Source organism: Humulus lupulus, chromosome 8 (assembly GCF_963169125.1).
Source record: "Humulus lupulus chromosome 8, drHumLupu1.1, whole genome shotgun sequence".
NCBI classification, from domain to species: Eukaryota; Viridiplantae; Streptophyta; class Magnoliopsida; order Rosales; family Cannabaceae; genus Humulus; species Humulus lupulus.
Window position 1 is genome coordinate 169,461,768 of NC_084800.1, and position 21,325 is coordinate 169,483,092.

The window sequence follows — 21,325 nt, forward strand, 5'->3', positions numbered from 1 at the left end:
TATCCCGCTACGTATTAGGAAACTCGTTCCTAACAGGCGCAAGCCACCCTATCATTACCTTTCACCCTCATGAAGTCCACGAAGAAGGTGATCAGACTCATCCACTGTTCAGCCTTAAGTGGATTTGGTCCTCCCTCGAAGATTGGAGGATGCTGCTTCATAAACCTTTCGTACAATGGCTCCCACTTGTTCCCAATCTGAGGTTGATGTACTATTGGTGCCACAGAAGGTGGCAAGTCTGGTGCAGCGTTCCCTGGCAGAACCTGCTGTCTTAGAAGAAGAATCACTTCCTTTTGACTTTGAAGTCAAGCTTGCATATCAGCAAGCATCTGTTGCAAGTTCATAGGGACTGGCGGAGGGTTCTGGCCCTGGTCATCACCTCTAGCCTTGATCTCGGCGCTGGATAGTTGAACTGATCGCCTTGGAGGCATAACTCTCTAAGTTTATCTACAATCAATGACTTGGCCAGGTTTTTGAAATCACCCCACGGTTTAATGCCAATACTCGAGCAAAAATATACAATTACAATGCAAACATAATAATTATTCACATATGGTAGTAATGGTAATAAGCATGCCTCATCATATACACATAGCAATCAAAGGTTAGGCAATATCAGTATATCTCGTGCTTCCTAATCAACAAGCAGATTAGGCATTTATATTTCATTTAAACAACTAAACATATAGTCACATATACAGTTACCAAACCTTGAGTTGAGCTTGTCTTTAGCGGCGAGTGTACATGTCCAGCCAGTCTTTAGGAACCCTTAAACCTAAATCGCTCTGATAAGCGTGAATATATTCGGGAAAAAAATGGTTAAGAGTTATAATGCCCTGGATAGCTAAGATCATTACACTGTGTATTTTAAATAGTGTTGGACTTGCTAATCAAGTCGTTTGGACATAAACGTGTTAATAAGGTCAATTAACGGATTAAGGTTAAAAGATTTTGATCATGAAATAGTTGTTTTTCATTAAAAGAGTTTGTACACTGGATCCCCAAAAGGTGTTTACTTTGCAACCCTCAAAATAATTACAACTGAAGCCAGCCTAAGTGGAAAAATAAAATTTGGCTCTAGTCCCTATCAATCCCTCCGTCGTGGCGGTCGAGCAGCTGCTGATGTACACACCACCCCTAAAGCTCTCCAATTCACGGCTGGTCCAGCTTTCCCTTTCCCTTACCTGCACCAGATAGCACCCATGAGCCAAGGTTCAGAAAGAAAATTTAATTCACAATCACAAATGAACAACAATATATATATATATATATACGGTAAACTTAGATTGATCAATTCAATGACGATAGAACATAAGCAACAAGCTAGGCAATGATAAACAGTTTATTCCAATATGTATTTCAATCTCAGTATTCAATACAGTTAGTTAAGTGCAAAAAGGCACTTCTGTTTATTCAGAGACGTTCAGGCCCGACGCCCTTAGGCTGAGCCCTCTGGTTATTTAGCTGACCTCGACACGCTTATGCCGGGTTGCGTTCTGCACGCTTAACATCAACCCCGACTCCCTTAGGCCGGACTTTCAAATCATATATAACAAATAAATATATTGCGGAACACGCAATCGATCGCATCACAAACAAGTATGCATATTGTAACGACCCAAATCTCCTTTATTAGCGTGCCTGGAGGGCAATATGTGAATTATTGTTTAACATGTGGATTTGTGTGAATATGTGATTAGTGATGCATGTTTTGGTGAATTAAATATGCATCTGGACCCCGTCTAGTTATTAGGGGCATGATTGTAATTTTAGCCCATTGAGGGTATAAACATGATAATTGTGATATACTTGTGATATATCTATGTTGCACGATCCGAGACAGTCCTAGGGAGCGGTTAGCTAGAAAGTCAAAACGGGGTCGAAAATCCGACTAGGGGTGAGTCGAGGGGTATCTCGGGTGTTAGTCATTTTTGGGGTTATCGGATTACGGAAATAAATATTCGGAGATATATTTGAGGTTAGAATGCCTAGGAGGGAATATTGGGGAAATTTACCATTTTGCCATCAGGGACGTTTTTGGTACCCCGAGCCTTAAGGTAGCCGTATAGACTTAAGTTACATAAAACAAACCACAGAACCATTTGGAACTCTCGAAACCGACCCACACCCTCTCCCTCACTCTGTTTCCCTTCTTCTCTTGGAAGCTTAGAGACATCTTGGAGGTTCTACTTGTGAAAAACCAGTTGGAAGCTAGGAATCAAGCTAGAGCTTTGGAGGCTAGAAGCTTGGGGCTTAGGAGATCAACTCAGAGACTCAACTCAGCAAAGGGTAAGTTTTAAATTATAAGGATTGTGTTTGGAATTTTCGGCTGGTATGTTAGAGTTTTGCATGTTGGAGAGATGAAGATTCAACTTTGAGTTTGATGGGGCTTTGAACTAGAATTCTGGTTAGGTTTTGTTGCTGAATCTATAGTATAACCTCTGTGATAATTAGTTTGGATTGTTGGCTTGATTTTGGGGATAATTGGACTGGTTTTTGAGGTGAAAGTAGTGAGTTTTTTTGGGCTCGAGGGGTCGGGCCACGACACTGTTCTTTCTGAGCCGCGACCCCTTAGAACTTGGGGCGCCCCGCGGCATGAGTCCCTAGGGCCGCGGCGCTTAGTGCATTTTTGGGTTTTAAAGAGGTTTTAGGCTCGGGAATTAAATAGTTAAGACTCGGGATGGATTTTATCACCCAGATTGATAGAATTCAATGTCCTGGAGATTAGAATTAAGACTTGAAGTTATTTAATGGATTAAGGCTTGATGGATGTATATTGTTAATGCGTTGTGACTAGGATTTCAGCGAGGCTCGGATTAGGGGACTGTGCTTGAGACATCGGTGCTTGGAAGGCTCGGGACATAGGTAAGAAAACTACTGTTCCCATAGAGCTTGTGTTGAAGGGCTCGGCCCTATATGATTGGGTTGCAGGGCTCGGCCCTATATGGCTGTGTTGCAGGGCGTGGGCCCTTTGAATGAATTTATACACATTTAAATATTTGTTTAGTTATACTATGTATGTACATAAATGATGGAACGACGATGGCCGGGAACGGTGAAGGCCGGGAACGGCGAAGGCCGAGAACGGCAATGGGCCGAGAGCAGCGTTTAGCACGCGGAGTGCGAGTTGCTAGGGCGAGACCCCAAGGGATACCTGGAATATCCTTACGGTATAGACCGCGAACCCAGGGCCTGGTAAAGCGCCTGGGGCGGCATGGCTGTACGTGTATAGCCTGATGATGGCATGTTTATATGTTAAGTGTTTGACATGCATATATATTATCTGCTTGTGAGGGTTTTCTTGATGAGCTTCGGCTCACAGGTGCTCTATGGTGCAGGTAAAGGCAAGGGGAAAGTTGATCAACCTTGAGTATGGTGAGCGTGAAAGAGCAGTGCGTACATGTCTGGTTTGCCTGGCTGCCACGGCCAAGGGTGTTTTTGGGAGATGATTGTACTGAACTTGAATTTTTTCATTTAGTCAACTCTGGTTATATTTTAAGTTGTAAATATTTCTAAACAATGTTTTTGGGATCCCAAATGTTAAACGCGTTATAATTTTCAATGAAAGGTTTATTTTCTAATTTATGACTCTGATTATGATTTAACTACACTTTTTTCCTAAAACCTCGATTAGCGAGTTAATTGCACATTTTAAACTCACTTAGTAACGGCTCTAAGGCAGTAGGGCGTTACACATATCCATATATTCTCAAATACAGATTTATTCACAATTATAAGCATATTCATTAACAGAGGTCCAAGCCCCAATCACAACCTGGGTGCAGTTTTCTTACCTTGAGTCCTAAGCTGAAGGTGTAGAGCGGTCTCAAGCACAATCTTCAATCCCGAGTCTTAATGGTAACCCTAGTCACAAAGGAATAATGGATAACTATTAAAACATAAACCAATTAAAAACTTCAGAATAACATACTAGCCTCAGGGACCTCGAATTCTACTAAACCGGGTAGTAGAATCCTTCCCAAGCACTTAGGTTTGAGTTCTCGAGCCTAAAAACCTGATTTGGCTATTTTTCTCAATTAGAGTCGCGCCCCAGGCCTTAAGGGCTGCGGTGCGCTACAAGTCAGAGAGCAAGGGGGCTCTCTCATGGAAGGCACGGGCCGAGGCACGCCCTAACCTAGGCCGTGACACCTGGGCAATCGCTGGGAGCCCAAGGGCCTTCTCACGAACACGGATCGGGGCCCTGAAGAACAGGGTCGCGGCTCGAGCCCAAAACCCAGAAATCCCCAATGTTTTCACTGCATTTTCCTCAGCCAAATTTACCAAAATCCGTCCTAACTACAGTCCTAAGTCCCAAGTGTGTCTAGAACTCTCAACAACACAGCCTAAGCATAATTTATAACCCAAGAACCAGCGAACAAACTTATCACAACTCAAAACTAAAGTTTAAACTAATCAGAAAATCCCCCAACAAAACAGGTTATAAACCATACCTTGATCACAATTTCGGCCCTGAGCTGATCCTCAAGTAATCCTAGCTTTGATTCTTCAGCAAATTCATGCCCCAAAGTTTAAAGAATTGTTCTTCTTTAGCTTTCCAAAGTTCCCCAAGGAGAGTGATAGAGAGGGTAACGTGAGAGAGAGAGAACCCTTAGTGGTTTATGGTAGTTCTAGTCACTTCCTAAAGTCTTTCCCAAGCCTATCTCTTAACACAAAAGACCGAAATGCCCTTATACTTATCTTAGCCCCTTATTGCCTTTAAGGGCAAAACCCGTCATTTACCGCGTTTCCCACTAATCTTCAAGTGGTCCAATAAATTCACAATTAATCCCAACGTGCCAAATTAATCACCAAATAATTACCTGTTACCCGATAAATCTCAAATATATACTAAGTTCCCAAAATACTCCTAGGCTCACCCCAAGCTGGGCATTTGACCATGTTGTGACTATTCCGCTAATTCACTCCCTAGGATCGCTTCGAGCCGAATACTGCAAATATATCCACATAATAATGCGGTCTCAATTATTTAACACATATAATCACATTTATACCCTCAACGAGTCAAACATTACAAATATGCACTTATTAACAAAACACAAGCCTACATGCATATTTAATTCACATAAACATGCACATATATTCATATTATCATATAAATCATGTATGTCACATAGTCACATATTTAATCAATTAACTTCACACGCACACACACACATATATATTTATATATACATCAAATTATGCAATCCCGACCTTGAACGGGCAGTTAATAAGTTGAGTGGGCACACTAATCAAGACACTAAACATTATTAGCAATTTTGGAATGTTCTATAACCACCCCTTATTTTGAAATTGTGTGTGATAGGAAATAGTAAAATGATTTCCTTATGGGAATATACAATGTTTGGAATTAATAAAATGATTTCCTTATGGGAATTAATAAATTGCGTTAGAGTTTGGAGTTATTTTATTAGCCTATTCTGGTTTCTATTTAGATTTTATTATTGGGATATCATATTACTTAGATTGACCTCTATTTTAAATTTGGTTTAAATTTCAAGTGTGATTTAGATTTTTAATTTTATAGTCAATTGTTTAAATTTTAATTTGAAACATTTTGTAGAAAAAAATACTTGAACTAGTATTGTGGGGTTTGGGTATGGGAGGCCCGCGCAAGCGAGTTCTGCAAAGTAAGCAGCGTCAACACTTGACCAGCCTATAACCCCTCCACAAATTTATGCGCACAGAATATGATAGGCGCGGCGAGCAGCTCCCACCGCTCGCTTTGTTTTCCTTACTCATTAGTTTAAGGCAACGTTATCTCAAGCCGGCAACCTTATTTTTATAAGATTTATTTGAAGAACGGCTTCCTTCAAAATCGATGTGGGACTCCGAAAGTATGACGTGGAGGCATGTGCGTGGCCAAATGAGAAAGCTTTATTTATTAGACAATTGTACGCATCACCAAGCTTGGCTGAACTCGTACCACCACCCGACCCGTTAAGATTTCCCCACTACGACGTCGTTTTGTTCTCCTCTCCTCCTTCGCTTCTCTTTCAGTGATTGCTTCGCCTTCTCAGGTTTGCCGTCCGTCGTCCACCTGGTTGGTTGGCGCATTTTTTATTCTTTTTTCATTTGGATTTGTTATTTGATTTTGATTCGTGTTTAATGTTTACTATCACAGAAATTAGTTTTTTCTTTTTCAATATTCTGGAGTCTGGAGAGTTCAGATGAACAAAAAAAAAACTATTCAGGCTATTGAAACTTGATGTAATTTGTATTTTTCTCACTCATTGATTGTAACATTCAACGGAACATGTGAAATTGAGATATTGTTTGTTCGATTTCTCTTACACTCAATTCATTTTCTCCCCTTTATCCCATAGTTTCTTCAACAATCCCTGGGTAAAGCCAAGGATACTGCTTTTCCTCGAATTCACTGAGAAATCCTTAAACCCCTAAATTCTCTTTCTCTCCCAGCCGTTTCCTCCTTCCGCCAACCCACTTCGCCTGTTCTCTTCCCTTCGGGTATCTAATCTATGTTATAAAAGAGTCATCCATTTTCACTTACTGTAACAATGGAGAAAATACCCCGATGTAATTCAGAAAAGAAAACAAGTGTGACTTGTAACATTTACTTGTCAATTGTTGTTGGGGTATTTAAATATTCTTAATCAAAGGGTATTACTTGCTTTTTTGAAAATACTGCATTTGATCAAATGTTGCTACAAGGCACACTTCTTTTTCTTTTTTGAATATCATAGTGCTTTTTTTTTTATAAAACCTAATGAATAATGTGGCTTGAATAGAAATTGTGGTTGCAGTAATATATAAATATATATTTCCTTTCTTTTTCAAGGATTGAGAACCAACAGCTGTAACTCTTTTATTGGGGTTGGAAATTGCTGATAATTGAGATATGGTTCTAGCTCTAACACACTACGTTAGCTCAAACTTATTATGTCCAACACATGATCAATTAAGAAAGCCACACCAACATAGGCCTTCCTTTTCAAAGGTGCTGTCAACTTTGAACAGAGTCGATTTTGACACTCAAAAACTCACCTCTCAAAATCCCTCAACAAGGCAAGAGTGAGTACCTTTATTTTGCCATGTATTTTATCAAGCACTTAACCTCATGCTCCATGAAGCTCACTAATTCAACTTGAAACTGTTGCAGCTGTGAGTGCTTTGATTTATACAAAGAGTTAATTCCATATGGAAAGGCATGGTCTTGGCAAAAAAGATTAGTGAATGAGAAAAAGAATATGATTCAAAGGAATGAAGATTGTCCTGACACTTTAATTGTTCTTCAACACAACCCCGTTTATACATTGGGTACGAGTAGTTCTGAGAATTTTCTTAATTTTGACTTGAAGAATGCTCCTTTTGAAGTACATAGAACCGAACGTGGTGGTGAAGTTACATACCATGGTCCTGGCCAAGTAAATGTTTTAACCCAACCAATTAATTTTTCCAAGCTCAATATATTCATAATTTGAATTGGTGTAGATCATGCTTTCTAAAACTAATTTCATATTTGTCTTTAATTCTACTATTGGGAACGTGGGTACCAAAATCTACACATATGTTGGAGATTGTTTACTTTCGCTTGCCTGACATTGCATATTGAGCTTCAGTTAATGTGTAATCACATTTGCATACCGGAAACTTATGCTATAAACTTATCATCTTCATGAGCATCTGTTCTCAGATTCTGATTGGAGTAGTTTAATTATAATATAAAATGAAGAAGAGTTTACTACAGACTTTACTATAGGAGTTTGTTGATGACCAAGTAAGTTTGTCTGAATATGTTTGACTGTGTGTCACTTTTAAGAAAACTACAAAGTTGATTGAAGTTAATCCATTACTGTTCTCATTTAAACTAACTTCTGAAATTTTTGCTGCAAATGAAGCTTGTCATGTATCCCATTATAAATCTTCGGAATCACAAGATGGATCTACACTGGTACCTTAGGGCACTAGAGGAGATAGTCATTCGCGTTCTAACCAACACGTTCTCTATCAAGGCTTCTCGACTTGAGGGCTTGACTGGAGTTTGGGTCGGTATGCTGCTTCCTAATAAATCCTTCTACTGAAGTTTTATGCTTTTCTAATATGTTTTGATATTAGGCCTAACTCTACAATATTTGAGGATCAAAAAATTATAGTGCTTGCTACATCAGTTTTAAGTTTTACTTATATATAACTTGAGTTATATCTAAAGTGTTAGGGGTCAAAAATAGATATTTGTAATGCCTTGACTCTTTCTGATAAGATTCGACTCTTTGTGATAGCTGATAAATAGAATTGTGGTGTAAGGAAGATCTAAGATTGTAGTGGTAAACTGCAGCTAAGTCTGCTGATGAAGGAACTTGCTTGATTTTGTTAAGTATCTTATTTGGCCTTTATATATAAAACATACTTTGAGTTGTGATTATCACATAATACACTTTCCTTTTCATACTCCATTGACAATAGTGATACCTTCAAGTTTCACGCTTCATTTTACTTTTTGAGTTTTCTCAACATTAATATATATATATATATATTTATATATTTTCAGACAACCAAAAACTGGCAGCCATTGGAATAAGAGTTACTCAATGGATAGCATATCATGGCCTAGCGCTGAATGTCACCACAGATTTAACCCCTTTTGATTGGATAGTCCCCTGTGGAATACGTGACCGGAAAGTTGGAAGTATTAAAAATCTACTTGCAGGATTCCCTTCATCGAGCGATTGTGGAGAAGCAAATGTAGGTCATCCCAATGATAGCCAGCTTCTTAATATTGCTCACGAGTCTTTGATCAAGGAGTTCTCAGAAATGTTCCAGCTCCGAATCCATCACAAAACCATCTCTGAATTGGAGTTTGGAAAGGAAAATTTATAAGCTGGTTTCTGGTGACTGACAGGTAGGAAGTTCTTGAATCTATATTAGAAATGGTACCCAGTAAAGAATGCATCTCATCTTGGTGATGTGTAAGACAATCATGAATTTATTTGATAAAAATGTCTAGTTGCTCAGAACAAAATTATTTACAACATTAAATTTTCCTTTTTTGACATTAGGGGTCAAGTTAAAAGGAAAAAAGAAAGAAAGATACTGACGTATAGAGCATTTTGTTAACTAAAATCACCATGGTGATAGTTGTGTGTAAGGAACTTTACGAGTGCTTACATGTTAGAAAATATATGGAAATCCATCATGAATCGATTATTTCAACTTCATGCTTTGAAGGTGATTATTATTATTATTATTATTTGTTGACTCTCGATTTGGCCAACGACACGGAGTCAAAAATACGACAAAAAATGAGATGATAATCAAGAATGGAATATAATGGTAAAGAATAGACAACTGATTTATAGTGGTTCAGCCCCAATGAATGGTACTAACCTATGTCCACTTAGTGCTATTATTAATATTGAATCCCAATGTTGTGATCAAATAACTAGGGTTCTTGAGTTTTACAAGCCTTAGGGGATAATTGCGCTGTATGCTCTTTCTCTCAGTATTCAGAAAAAAAATTCAAAAGTCAAAAGTCCATTCCTTGAGCTTTCTCATGCATATTTATAGGCTCAAGGGGGTTACATGGGCCAATGGGATTTAACTATCCTTAATATCCGTGTGTTATCCCCGTTTCTTTCCGGGTGTCCGGATCCACACTCTAAGCCTGTGGGCCACCCAATTTGGAGTTAAGGCCCAGATCGGGCCCATTTGACGAGGAAAATGGATGTTGGCAGCCCAAGTCTGGGCAAGGCCCAAAGAGCGTCCGGGAGTGAGGACTGGGACCTCCGCCTTCGTAGGTGGTGTGGTCCCGGAACTGCTCCCCCTAATGTCCCGAGGCGCGGCAGAGAAGGTCGCGGCTCACCAAACCAAGATGGGAACTGGGACCGCTGTGGATAGACCTAGATCCTGGTAAACGGTTCGGAATCCTGGTAAATGGTCTGGGACCTTGGTGAACGGAGGGGGACGTTGGTAAACGAACCCGGGTCGGTTGTCCAAGGTTCACAAGGTAAAGTGCCCAGGATACTGACATCATCCCATGAAGCGTGGAGGTTGTCCCCACGTTTAACCTGTAGAAGAGGCTACCTCGGGAATGTACGTCGTTGGTTCAGAAGTGCGCCGCCACTACTCTGATCGATCTTGTCCCCCAAATCTTCCTCGTAGCCCAGAGAACCCAGACTGAAACTCCAGTTTGTCTCATGCCTTAGAATAAGATATTATTTGGTTTGGCCCAATGGACTTAGATTGTGGTACGTTTCATATTTTAATCCTTTGTATTGGGCTCCCATCAGAGAAGCTAATGGTATTTATGCCCTTATTGGGCCCGGGTTATGCCCTTATTGGGCCCGGGTCAGCCCGGCCTAAGCCCAGTGCACTCCTGTGCCTATAAATATGAATAGTGGCGCACTGAGGAGGGGATCCGAGATTTTTTATTGTAAGCAGTTACTCTGCTCAAACTTGTAGAAAAACTCCATTGTCAAATGTTCTCTAAGCTCTAATACAACTGTCTCGTGGACTAAGGCTTATTAACGCCCCAACCACGTAAAAACTTGGTCTTTACTCCTCAAATCCTTTCTTCTAAGCTCTCTAATATTCTATTATTAAGGTTTCCGAAAAACTCGGTAAACACCGTGTATAAAGGCAATAAAGAGGAAATAATCAACGTAGTTATTATATGATTACAATCTTTTAAGGAAATAAACCGAAGGATACGACCAGCCTGGTCGCATCTAATTGTGAGGTTTGATGAAGCAACGGGTAGCTGGTCGATAATCGAACAGCACCTCTTTATTTCGACTCTGCCACGTGTCAACCACGTGTGAGCAATCCTTGCCACGTCATCAACATCTGTTTTTGGGTAAACATTTGCCCCCCAAGTTTATTTTACTACGACCAGCATAAAGTAAACTTAGGAAATTGACTCTTCGTGTACCCCACCAAATTTGTCAGAGTCGCCCATGCTTTCTCGAAAAATTTAACTAATCATGTCTAATCAAGTCTTTTCGGTTTCCCAAAAAATTGTCTGACGTCTATTGCACTTCCCCATACTTTGAAAAAAGTAATTCATGATTACCTTTTTTACGGTGCCACGATCACTATAAATAATACCCCAAGATCACATTTTTACTTTTTACTTTTGATTTATCTTCTCTTCTTCAAGAACTCTGAAGAACTTTGACCATCAGAGCCCAGAAAACCCAGAAGCTTTCATCGTTGATCTAAGGAACTTTCGCTCAGCGTTCAAAACGTTCGTGTTCTTACTCTAACTTTCATCCAAGTAAGTTTCTCGAATCTTTCAGTCGTTTTTGATGCCATGAAAAACCATTTTATATATGTTTCGTATCTGAGCTCTTGAATGTTCTTGGCTGAAATTGTTTTGGGGTAAATGGGCACATTGATCGATGTTTGATAGGGTAGTGAAATAATGCTTTATAGGAGTTAAGAGTTAGTTTGGTAGTTGAGATTGTAGATTTAGGGCGTAAAATCGAAGTAAAATTTTGATTTTTAAGCTAGCTGAAAAATTGGGTTTTTCTCGTCCTTTCAGAGTCGAAAAGTTTTTCCTGAAAAACTTTTCACTTCTGCTTTTTAATCTATTTTCCAAACTGTTCACTTGAAATACAGTGTTTTTATCAGAATGCTGCTGGTCGTATAAAAGCTCAACTTTAAAACACAAGGTTTTAGGCCTTAAATTCTCATCTCCCCATTTTCTGTTCGCATATTTTCATGCAAGATCCGTGGGGAGGTGAGAGGCCTATCGACGATGACTTGCTAGCCCAATTGCTTGAGGACGAGGAACAACCGTCGATGTTGATACTAGAGATCCCTTTTTCTCGTGTCACCCCAAACATTCCATCGTCCCAACTTCAAAATATGGGTCGAGTAAAGTCCAAAACCCAGAAAAAGAAACCATCCACTTCCTTTTCAAATCAGCTTACTCCTCGGGCTGAAATTCCTACGACCAGTGGTCGGGAAGAAAACGTCCTCGACCCTGAAATCCAAACTCAAGCCCAACTCCGAAATGTCATTCAACCAGATGTTGAGACGTTGCCCCTCCTAGTCGAGTAACAGTTAGGATGATTGCAAATTACATTAAGAAGTACGGGCTTCCTGGGGTGACCCTAGTCCAACCTACCAGAGACCAACGGGCAAATCTGCCTGGAGGTGCCTTCAGCACCTGATCGAGGTATCACATCGAGGCATGAGCGATCCTGCTTCTCCATCTTTTCTTCCAAGGAGTGGCCAACTATTTTGGGGTCACTCCTTTCCAAATAACCCCAAATGGGTATAGAATGCTCTCTGCACTCTATATTCTTTATAGCCATAAGAAATGGCCTGTCCCCACACCACACGAGGTCAACTATTTGTTCGACCTAAAATCCAAGCCCAATAAAGAAAACACGGGGTTCTTCCATTTCTGTCACCAGGAAACGACCCGCACTTTCCTGAGTGATACCACCTTTATATCCAATGTGGGGAAGTACCATCTAGAGTACTTTCTGACTACAGACATGGCCGCCAACAACCTGGCCTTCACCCAAGGAGGTAATATTTTTACTCCCTTGGTCGTTTATTTTCCTTTAATTCTTCCTGCATTTCCCTTAGGGTTTTAGTGCATTTCAAGCCCGTGGCTGCGACCGGCTCCCACTCCAGACATAGAAGTCTGATCAGCACTCTTGGCCAGCATGACTGGCATAAGAGAAGAGTGTCAAACAGTTGGTCACAGAGGCTAACCTTAGGCTGGTCGGGCTTTTGGCACCTCACCAGGATGTGAGGGAGTCAACAGCGGGGAATGCCACTGGTGAGGAGATTCCCGAGCAGCACCCAGACGTGTCGCAACCTCAAAGGAGGAGGACAACTGGAGTGACAATCAGGGAGCCTTCCATCACCCCGCGAGCTGCTGCTCCCCCTGCCCCACTGGAAAAGGGAAAAAAGAAAGCCACTGAACCCTCTACTCCCACCGACGAGTCCTCATATGAGAACGGTACTGTTTTCTTATTCTTAGATAGTTTGCCAATTCCCTGTCACTTATTTGACGGGGACAAAAACTTTAAGTATACTCCAAACTTAAATTCAGATTTCTTCCAGGCCATAAGTAAGGGTAGAAGTAGTTCAGTAAGTAATGTAGCGACCAGTAGTTGTAGCACAGGTATTTTACTTATAATCTCCTTACTTTCTTTTTTAGTTCCATCTATATATTTTGTCTCATTGCTCGTATTGTTTCCTTTTGTGCATATATATCGTCTGAAGACATGTTCGAATATTACAAGGCCGCTGCTGCTTCCTCAGGCAGGAAGAAAGATAGCAAGAGGGTTCGGGGGGAGAGCAGCAAAACTGATTCAAAGAAGGCTCGGACTGAGGGTCCTTTAGCAGTTGTTCCTTCAAAGGAAAACATGCCACCTCCCTCTCCACTCGACCAGCCGGCCTCAACTCCACCGGTCGATCAGCACCCCACTCCTCCAACGCCTTTCGACCAGCCACATCGTACTCAGCCCAAAGGCTCCCTGTCCAGCACCATGGTTAGTTCGGCCAGGGAGAGAATTTACAACCTCTCCAAACACAAACGTAGTCAAGAGGCCATCGACGGTACCATCTCCATGGAAACCGACCAAATAATAAATCGAGGGCTGAATGAGATAGTCAATGTAAGTTGCTTTCTTTTGCTGAGTCATTATTTTTAATTTTCTGCCATCACCTTATTCTTTTCATCTGGTCGCAGGGATTGTTGACCATGACTGTTGGCTGGCGTCGGGTGGGTGCAATGGTCTCCCAGACCAAAAACTTTGACACCAGGCTCACTGAGGCAATGAAGGCGCTCGAGGAAAAGAATGCTGACCTGCTCGAGAAGAACACTGAACATGCCAAGCTGAATGGTGAACTGCTTGAGAAAAATGCAGAGCTGAATAAGCAGAACGATGAACTGCTTGAGCAGAAAGCCACGTTGACAGAGGAGCTATTGGAAAGTTGGGCCGCCCTGAACAAATCCAATGAAGATAAAGAAAAATTCAGGGAGAGTGCCAAACTCAATTACCAACAATCCAAACAGCTTGAGCTCGATCTGATTGCGAGCAGGAAGGAGACGGAGGAGTTGGAAGGGCGCGTGAAAGAGCTCGAAGAAACTGATGCCAAAAACTTGGAGAAGTATAAGGAAGCCACCCACCCTTGCTTCTATGAGTTTTGGAAGCACAATCAGAAGGCCGATTTCAGCTAGCTGTCTGAGCGCTTGAGATGGACTCTAATGTCCCAGTGCACCATTCGCCTGGAGGAAGAAGAAAGGGCTAAAATTCCTGCTTCTCCAAAGATTTCCCTGGCAACGGGGATTGACGGCGCAGACAATGAAGCTGGCGCCACTGTCGACCAGCACGCTCCTCAAGATCCTCTAGCCTCGTAGTCTTTTTTATTTTTTGAATACACGACCTACGGGTCGTGATGTAAAGACAATTACTTTTTTAATTTTTAATTTTTATTGCTGCATGGACAACTTTTAATTTTAACAAACAATTACATCCGAGCAGTTGCTGCTCGCGATGTAAAGGAATTCCTTTTGATATTATAATATTTTTATGTTATTATAATATCTATTTGCATGACCGAACTTAGCATAGTACTTTGGTTTGATTTAACAAAATACAAAATTTTGAAAAATACTCTAAGTACCCTAGCATGCTTTCACTTATTTTACTCATGTGTTTACATACCTTTTGATATGATTTGCTTACTAGATGCCTTATATGCCCCCCAAGTGATTGAGGAGCTTTAGGTCCTTGGTCACTTGCCTTGACCAAAACCTGTTCGAACATTACTGCTCGGAGCAAAGAATTTAAAACGATAATACAGCAAAACAACACACGTAATGAGCAAATACTCGTAATAAATACAATAATTTGCAAGAATGACTGGCTGCGCACAGTCCCTTATATTTCTCGTAATAAATGGACAAAACATGTCTGTACGAGTGATCAATAAGATCTTACACTTATAAGCAATCAGTCACGTAAAATGACCAACTCTTTTTCATAACTTGTAAAAAGTAAAATTAATACAAGCCAATTCTTTAAGAAAAATTGTTTATTGTTAGTACTTGCACAACTGTTCTCCATTCCAATAGTGAGGAATGAGATCTCCATTTAAGCGAGCAAGTTTATAGGTGCCTAGATGGAGGACTTCTTCAATCTGGTATGGTCCTTCCCAATTAGGTGCGAGTACTCCAGCAGTCTGGTCGCGGGGTGTTAAGGAAAGCCCTGCGAAGTACTAGATCTCCGACATTGAATTTCCTTTCACGTACTTTAGAATTGAAATACCGGGTGACTTTTTGCTGGTAAGCAGCTACTCGGAGTTAGGCTTGCTCTCGCCTTTCATCAACCAAATCAAGGGATTCCATCAATAGCTGGCTATTAGAGCCTTGATCATACGTTATTCTGCGATGCGACAACGGATCTAACTCAACAGGCAACATAGCCTCATATCCATAATGTGACGCCCCACGTCACTATGGCTGCTTTCTGGAATGACGACTGGCCCTACAAACCAACACGAGTCTTTTCAGCGTGCTTTGTCCTCACTCACATGCTTCCTAGGAAAACTTCCCACTTCCACTCTGGAATCCCCAAAGGCTGCAACAACCCCGCTGGCCTCTGGTGCTCAGCCTTAACCTGCTGACAAGTTAAGCACTTAGCCACATAATCCACCACATCCCTCTTCATGCCCGACCACCAATACAGAGCTCTCAAGTCCTGGTACATCTTCGTCGTACCCGGGTGCAAAGAATAGGGAGTGGTATGCAATTCATCCAAGATCTCTTGCCGGATACCAGAATCCATCGGAACACAGATCCGACCCTTGTACTTCAGTAGCCCCATCTCTGAAATGGAAAAGTCCTTTGTCACTCCAACTAAGGCACTCTCCCTGTGTCCTCTCAACTGAGAATCTTTTCCTTGCGCTTCCTTGATCCTCTCAAGGAGTGTAGACTGAAGAGTGATGTTGGCCAACTGACCAATCACCAACTCTATACCTGCTCTGGTCATCTCCTCGGCTAACTTATCAGATATCTGTCTCGAGCTAAACAACTGCCCTGGGCCCTTCCGACTCAATGCATCAGCCACTACATTAGCCCTCCCAGGATGGTAAAGGATATCACAATCATAATCCTTAACCAACTCCAGCCACCGCCTTTGGCGCATATTCAAGTCCTTCTGTGTAAAGAAATACTTTAGGCTCTTATGGTCGGTGTATATCTCGCACTTCTCACCATAGAGATAATGCCTCCAAATCTTAAGTGCAAACACCACCGCTGCCAACTCCAGGTCATGCGTAGGATATCTCTGCTCATATTCCTTCAACTGTCTCGATGCATAGGCTATCACCTTGCCAGCTTGCATCAACACGCACCCCAAACCCTGCCTAGATGCATTACAGTAGACCACAAACTTTTCATTCTCTGTCGGCAAGCTTAACACTGGCGCAGTAATCAGTCGCCGCTTCAGTTCCTTAAAACTGTTTTCACATCTATCCGTCCAGACATACCTTGTCTTCTTCTTCTTTGTTAGTTCTTTCAATGGCGTAGCTATCATGGATAACCCCTCAACAAACCGCCGGTAATACCCTGCTAAACCCAAGAAGCTTCTCACTTCAGGAACACTGCTCGGTCTAGGCCAATCTCTGACTGCCTCAATCTTGCTTGGGTCAACCAGAATCTCCTCCTTACTGACAATATGGCCCAGAAATGTAACTTGTGGCAACTAGAACTCACACTTACTGAACTTAGCATATAACTTATGCTCCCTCAACCACTGTAGTACCAACCGCAGATGCTGCTCATGCTCTGCCTCTGACTGGGAGTACACTAAGATGTCGTCGATGAATACGATCACAAACTTGTCCAGATAATCCCTGAAAACCCTATTCATCATATCCATGAAGGCTGCTGGGGCATTGGTTAATCCAAAGGACATAACCAGGAATTCATAATGTCCATACCTCGTTCGGAAAGCGGTCTTTGGTATGTCCTCCTCTTTAATCCTTAACTGATGGTAACCTAATCGGAGATCTATCTTGGAAAACACTGTTCTCCCCTGTAGCTGATCAAACAAATCGTTGATCCTAGGCAGTGGATACTTGTTCTTAATGGTTAACTTGTTCAGCTCCCTATAATCGATACACATCCTAAGGGACCCATCCTTCTTCTTAACGAACAACACTGGAGCACCCCATGGCGAGAAACTCGGTCTGATGAACCCCAAATCAAGTAACTCCTGCAACTGAATCTTCAACTCCTTTAGCTCTGCTGGAGCCATTCTGTAGGGTGTCCTAGATACTGGTTCCGCTCCTGGTACCAACTCTATAACAAAGTCAATCTCCCGCTGCGACGGCAACCCCGGCAGATCCGCTGGGAACAAATCCGGAAACTCACACACCAATCTGGTCTCACCCGGTCCAACCGACACCACCCTGGAAGTATCCACAACACTTGCTAGGAATCCTATGCAACCTTTCTGCATCAGGTCTCCAGCCCTCAAGGCTGAAATTATTGGTACACGCGGTCCATTAACTGACCCTACAAACACAAAGGGTACCTCCCCTTCTGGTTCAAAAGCCACCATTCTGCGCTTGCAATCAATCGTTTCCCCATACTTGGATATCCAATCCATTCCCAAAATCATGTCAAAAATCACCCATCCCTAGATTACCCCAGGTCAAGCACGCTTAACTTTGGAGTTCTCAAGTGATGGGCTACCGAAAAGAAGATGCATCTTGTTGATATAGGTAATACCCATCAATCCATTTAAGCCATATTCAAGTGTGTAGTCCCATACCTACACAGTCTTAGAATCATCACACTTGACCTTCCCCAGGCGGTGTGGGATTGCACAGCTTACCCGGTCTTTCCCCTTACGGATCACGGGATTTTGACTGTCACAATCACCCTCCCTTACGGGCCCGACGTCCTCGTCGGCCACACTTCCGGCTGGGTCAAGGCTCTAATACCATTTGTGATGCCCCACGTCACTATGGCTGCTTTCTGGAATGACGTCTGGCCCTACAAACCAACACGAGTCTTTCCAGCGTGCTTTGTCCTCACTCGCACGCTTCCTGGGAAAACTTCCCAGGAGGTCACCCATCCCTAGATTACCCCAGGTCAAGCACGCTTAACTTTGGAGTGTGGCGTGGGGCGTCACACATAAGCTAAGGAAAATGGAGTGTGACCTGTCGCTGCTCGATGAGAAGTTTTGTACAACCAAAGGACTTCAGGAAATTGTTCTGGCCATGCTTCCTTTGCTTCCTCAAGTCTTTTCTTCAGAGTATCCTTTAACATTTTATTGACTGCTTCGACTTGTCAATTTGCTTGAGGATGAGCGACTGAAGAAAAGCTCTTGATAATTCCATGTCGTTCGCAAAAATCTGTGAACAGATCACTATCAAATTGGGTGTCGTTGTCTGAGACAATCTTCCTTAGCAATCCATAGCGACGTACAATGTTTTTTACCACAAAATCTAGCACTTTCTTGGTCGTTATGGTTGCGAGTGGCTCAACTTCGGCCCATTTAGTGAAGTAATCAACAGCAACCACAACGTACTTGACGCCGCCCTTTCCTGTAGGGAGAGATCCGATTAAATCTATACCCCAGACTGCGAATGACCACGGACTTTGCATCTGTTTCAGCTCATTAGGGGATGCTCGTGGAATTTTAGAGAACCTCTGGTACTTGTCGCACCTCCGCACAAATTCCATCGAGTCTTCATTCATTGTTGGCCAGAAGTATCCTTGCCTTAGGATCTTTTTTTATAAGCTTTGCCCCCAGCATGGTCCCCACAAAAGCCTTCGTGTACCTCTTTCATCAATTCCTTGGCTTTCTCTTTCGAAATACATCTGAGGAGTGGCATTGAGTATCCCCTCCGGTAAAAAATTCCATCGACCAAAATATATCTAGCAGCTTATCGCTGAAGGGTCTTAGCTTTGTTTTTGTCTGCCGGTAAGACGCCCTGTGTAAGGTACTCTATGTATGGTGCCATCCATGTATCGACTGCCTGGATCACCAAAGAGGTCTCCTCTGCTTGGATGCTTGGCACAGATAGTCGCTCAACTGGCACTATGTTCAGAGTATCAGCATCCTTCGCACTTGCTAATTTGGCCAAAGCATCAGCGTTTGAATTATGGTCGCGAGGTACTTGCTGAAGGGTATACCTGTCAAACTGTGCTAATAGATTCTTCGTTTTGTTTAAGTAAGCAACCATTTTTAAACATCGAGCCTGGTACTCTCCCATGATTTGATTTACCACCAGCTGAGAGTCGCTGTAGATGTCAAGTGCCTTTATGTTCATGTCCCTGGCCAATCGTAACCCAACGAGCAGTGCTTCATAATCGGCCTCGTTGTTAGAAGCAGTGAAGTCAAACCTGATTGTGCAGTAAAATCAATGCCCTTCAGGCGTCATCAAAATCACACATGCTCCTGGGTGATGTTCATTAAAGGAGCCGTCCATGAACAACTTCCATGAAGGAGTTTGGTTTTGAAGCTCAGGTTCTTCAGGTGCTTCTGGCTGCTTACCATCTGGAAGCCCAGTGAACTCTGCGATGAAGTCAGCCAGGGCTTGCCCTTTTATTGCTGCTCGTGGTAAGTAAGAGATATCGAATTGCCCAAGTTCGACCGCCCATTTCAATAATGTGCCTGCGGCTTCTGGCTTCTGCAGAACTTGCCGTAGAGGCTGGTCGGTCAAAACCATGATTGGGTGAGCTTGAAAGTAGGGCCGCAGCTTCCTGGAGGCTAAAATTAAGCAATAGGCTAACTTTTCAATAGGAGGATACCACAGTTCCGCCCCAATTAGCCTCTTGCTTACATAATAAACAGCCTTTTGTACACCTTCTTCTTCTCTTACTAAGACAGCACTAGCAGCGTATTCTGTGATCGCTAGGTAGATGAACAAAGTTTCTTTATCAACCAGCTTTGATAAGATCGGTGGCTGTGACATGTGAGTCTTCAATGCTTGAAAAGCCTGCTCGCACTCCTCTGTCCATTCGAATTTCTTGTTGCCTCTGAGTAGATTAAAAAATGGGATGCATTTGTCCGTCGATTTGGAAATAAATCTACTAAGAGCAGCAATTCTTCATGTCAAGCTTTGAACATCCTTGATCTTTGCTGGCGATTTCGTATCGACCAGGGCTTTGATCTTCTCGGGATTGGCCTTAATTCCTCTCGAGTTTACTATAAATCCCAAGAACTTCCCTGATCCTACTCCGAAGGCGCACTTGAGGGGAGTTAGCTTCATCTGATATTTGTTCAAGACGTTGAAGCATTCTTGCAAATCCCCTATATGCCCTCCTGCCTTCTTTCGACTTAACCAGCATGTCATCGGCATATACCTCCATGTTTGTGCCGATCAGCTCCTTAAACATGTGGTTCACCAGTCGTTGGTAAGTCGCACCAGCGTTTTTCAAACTGAAGGGCATCACTTTGTAACAACAAAGCCATGTGTCAGTTTGAAAGCAAGTGTGATCCTCATCAGGAGAATGCATACTAATCTGATTATACCCGGAGTATGCATCCATGAATGAGAGAATCGCATGCCCTGCAGTGGCATCAACCAGTTGGTCGATCCAAGGGAGTGGGAAACAATCTTTAGGACGGGCTTTATTAAGGTCTGTGAAATCCACGCATGTTCGCCATTTTCCATTCGACTTGGGAACTAGCACGAGATTAGAGACCCATGATGGATAAAACGCTACCCTGATGAATCCATTCTCCTTCAGCTTCTCTACTTTTTCTTTTAGGGCCTTTGATCTATCTTAGTCAAGCCGCCTCCTTTTCTATTGTACCGGTGGCTAATGACTTTTGTCTATGTTCAGGACATGGCTAATGATTGCAGGGTCTATTCCGACCATGTCTTTGTGCGACCAGGCAAAGACTTCCTGGTTTTCCTTCAAAAATTCCACCAGTGCTTGTTTTGTTGTTGTCTCTAAGTTTTTACCGAATTTCACAACCCTGGTCGGATTTTCTTCATCGAGTTGAACCTCTTCAAGGTCCTCGATGGGTCCTATCTCTTCATCAAAATCCTCAAAGCGAGGATCTAAATCTCTGTCCTCACTTTGGGCAACGCCCTATTTGGTGACATCATCACCTGATTGGGCTTTTACATCAGCCACCATTTGTAACTCTTTTCCGGAAACTTCCCTCGATATACCTTTCTTTGCCTTATTTATCGAGGCGCTGTAGCATTCCCTCGCTTCCCGCTGATTTCCCAACACGCATCCTATCCTTGCGTCGGTTGGGAATTTCATGGCCAGGTGCCATTTCGAGGTAACGGCTTGTAGGTCGACCAAAATTGGCCTCCCAATTACAGCATTATATGCCGAAGGACA

General features: G+C 42.4%; 2 protein-coding genes and 1 non-coding gene across 6 annotated transcripts; 2 read left to right on the forward strand and 1 right to left on the reverse strand.

The window, feature by feature from the left end:
- Positions 1-5,577: 5,577 nt before the first annotated feature.
- Positions 5,578-9,192, forward strand: LOC133798653 (octanoyltransferase LIP2p, chloroplastic-like). Of its 4 annotated transcripts, none has more exons than XM_062237081.1 (5): positions 5,578-6,041; positions 6,821-7,047; positions 7,142-7,406; positions 7,881-8,031; positions 8,531-9,192. In XM_062237081.1, the coding sequence occupies exons 2-5, from the start codon at positions 6,881-6,883 to the stop codon at positions 8,857-8,859; spliced, it is 912 nt and encodes a 303-aa protein (XP_062093065.1). In that variant the 5' UTR covers positions 5,578-6,041; positions 6,821-6,880; the 3' UTR covers positions 8,860-9,192. The 4 variants fall into 4 exon arrangements, with proteins under 4 accessions (XP_062093065.1, XP_062093063.1, XP_062093062.1 ...); XM_062237079.1 differs by having other exon boundaries at positions 5,582-6,064; positions 6,821-7,053; XM_062237078.1 differs by having other exon boundaries at positions 5,583-6,041; positions 6,821-7,053.
- LOC133798782 (U12 minor spliceosomal RNA) lies at positions 5,623-5,776 on the reverse strand. The gene has a single exon (XR_009876002.1). It is a non-coding gene; the product is annotated as a U12 minor spliceosomal RNA (small nuclear RNA).
- Positions 9,193-10,400: 1,208 nt separating the features above from the next.
- Positions 10,401-14,442, forward strand: LOC133798654 (uncharacterized). Its single transcript, XM_062237082.1, has 2 exons — positions 10,401-13,619; positions 13,694-14,442. Exons 1-2 carry the CDS (start codon positions 13,227-13,229, stop codon positions 14,183-14,185), a joined length of 885 nt encoding a protein of 294 aa, XP_062093066.1. The 5' UTR covers positions 10,401-13,226; the 3' UTR covers positions 14,186-14,442.
- The last annotated feature ends 6,883 nt before the right edge of the window (positions 14,443-21,325 follow it).

Bases quoted from the DNA above. Each gene is read 5' to 3' on its own strand.
- LOC133798653 (XM_062237079.1), top strand. From the start codon at position 6,881: ATGGTTCTAGCTCTAACACACTACGTTAGCTCAAACTTATTATGTCCA. The intron at 7,054-7,141 runs GTGAGTACCTTT...AAACTGTTGCAG, and splicing joins AATCCCTCAACAAGGCAAGA to CTGTGAGTGCTTTGATTTAT. The intron at 8,032-8,530 runs GTATGCTGCTTC...ATATATTTTCAG, and splicing joins CTTGACTGGAGTTTGGGTCG to ACAACCAAAAACTGGCAGCC.
- LOC133798654 (XM_062237082.1), top strand. From the start codon at position 13,227: ATGTTCGAATATTACAAGGCCGCTGCTGCTTCCTCAGGCAGGAAGAAA. The intron at 13,620-13,693 runs GTAAGTTGCTTT...ATCTGGTCGCAG, and splicing joins GGCTGAATGAGATAGTCAAT to GGATTGTTGACCATGACTGT.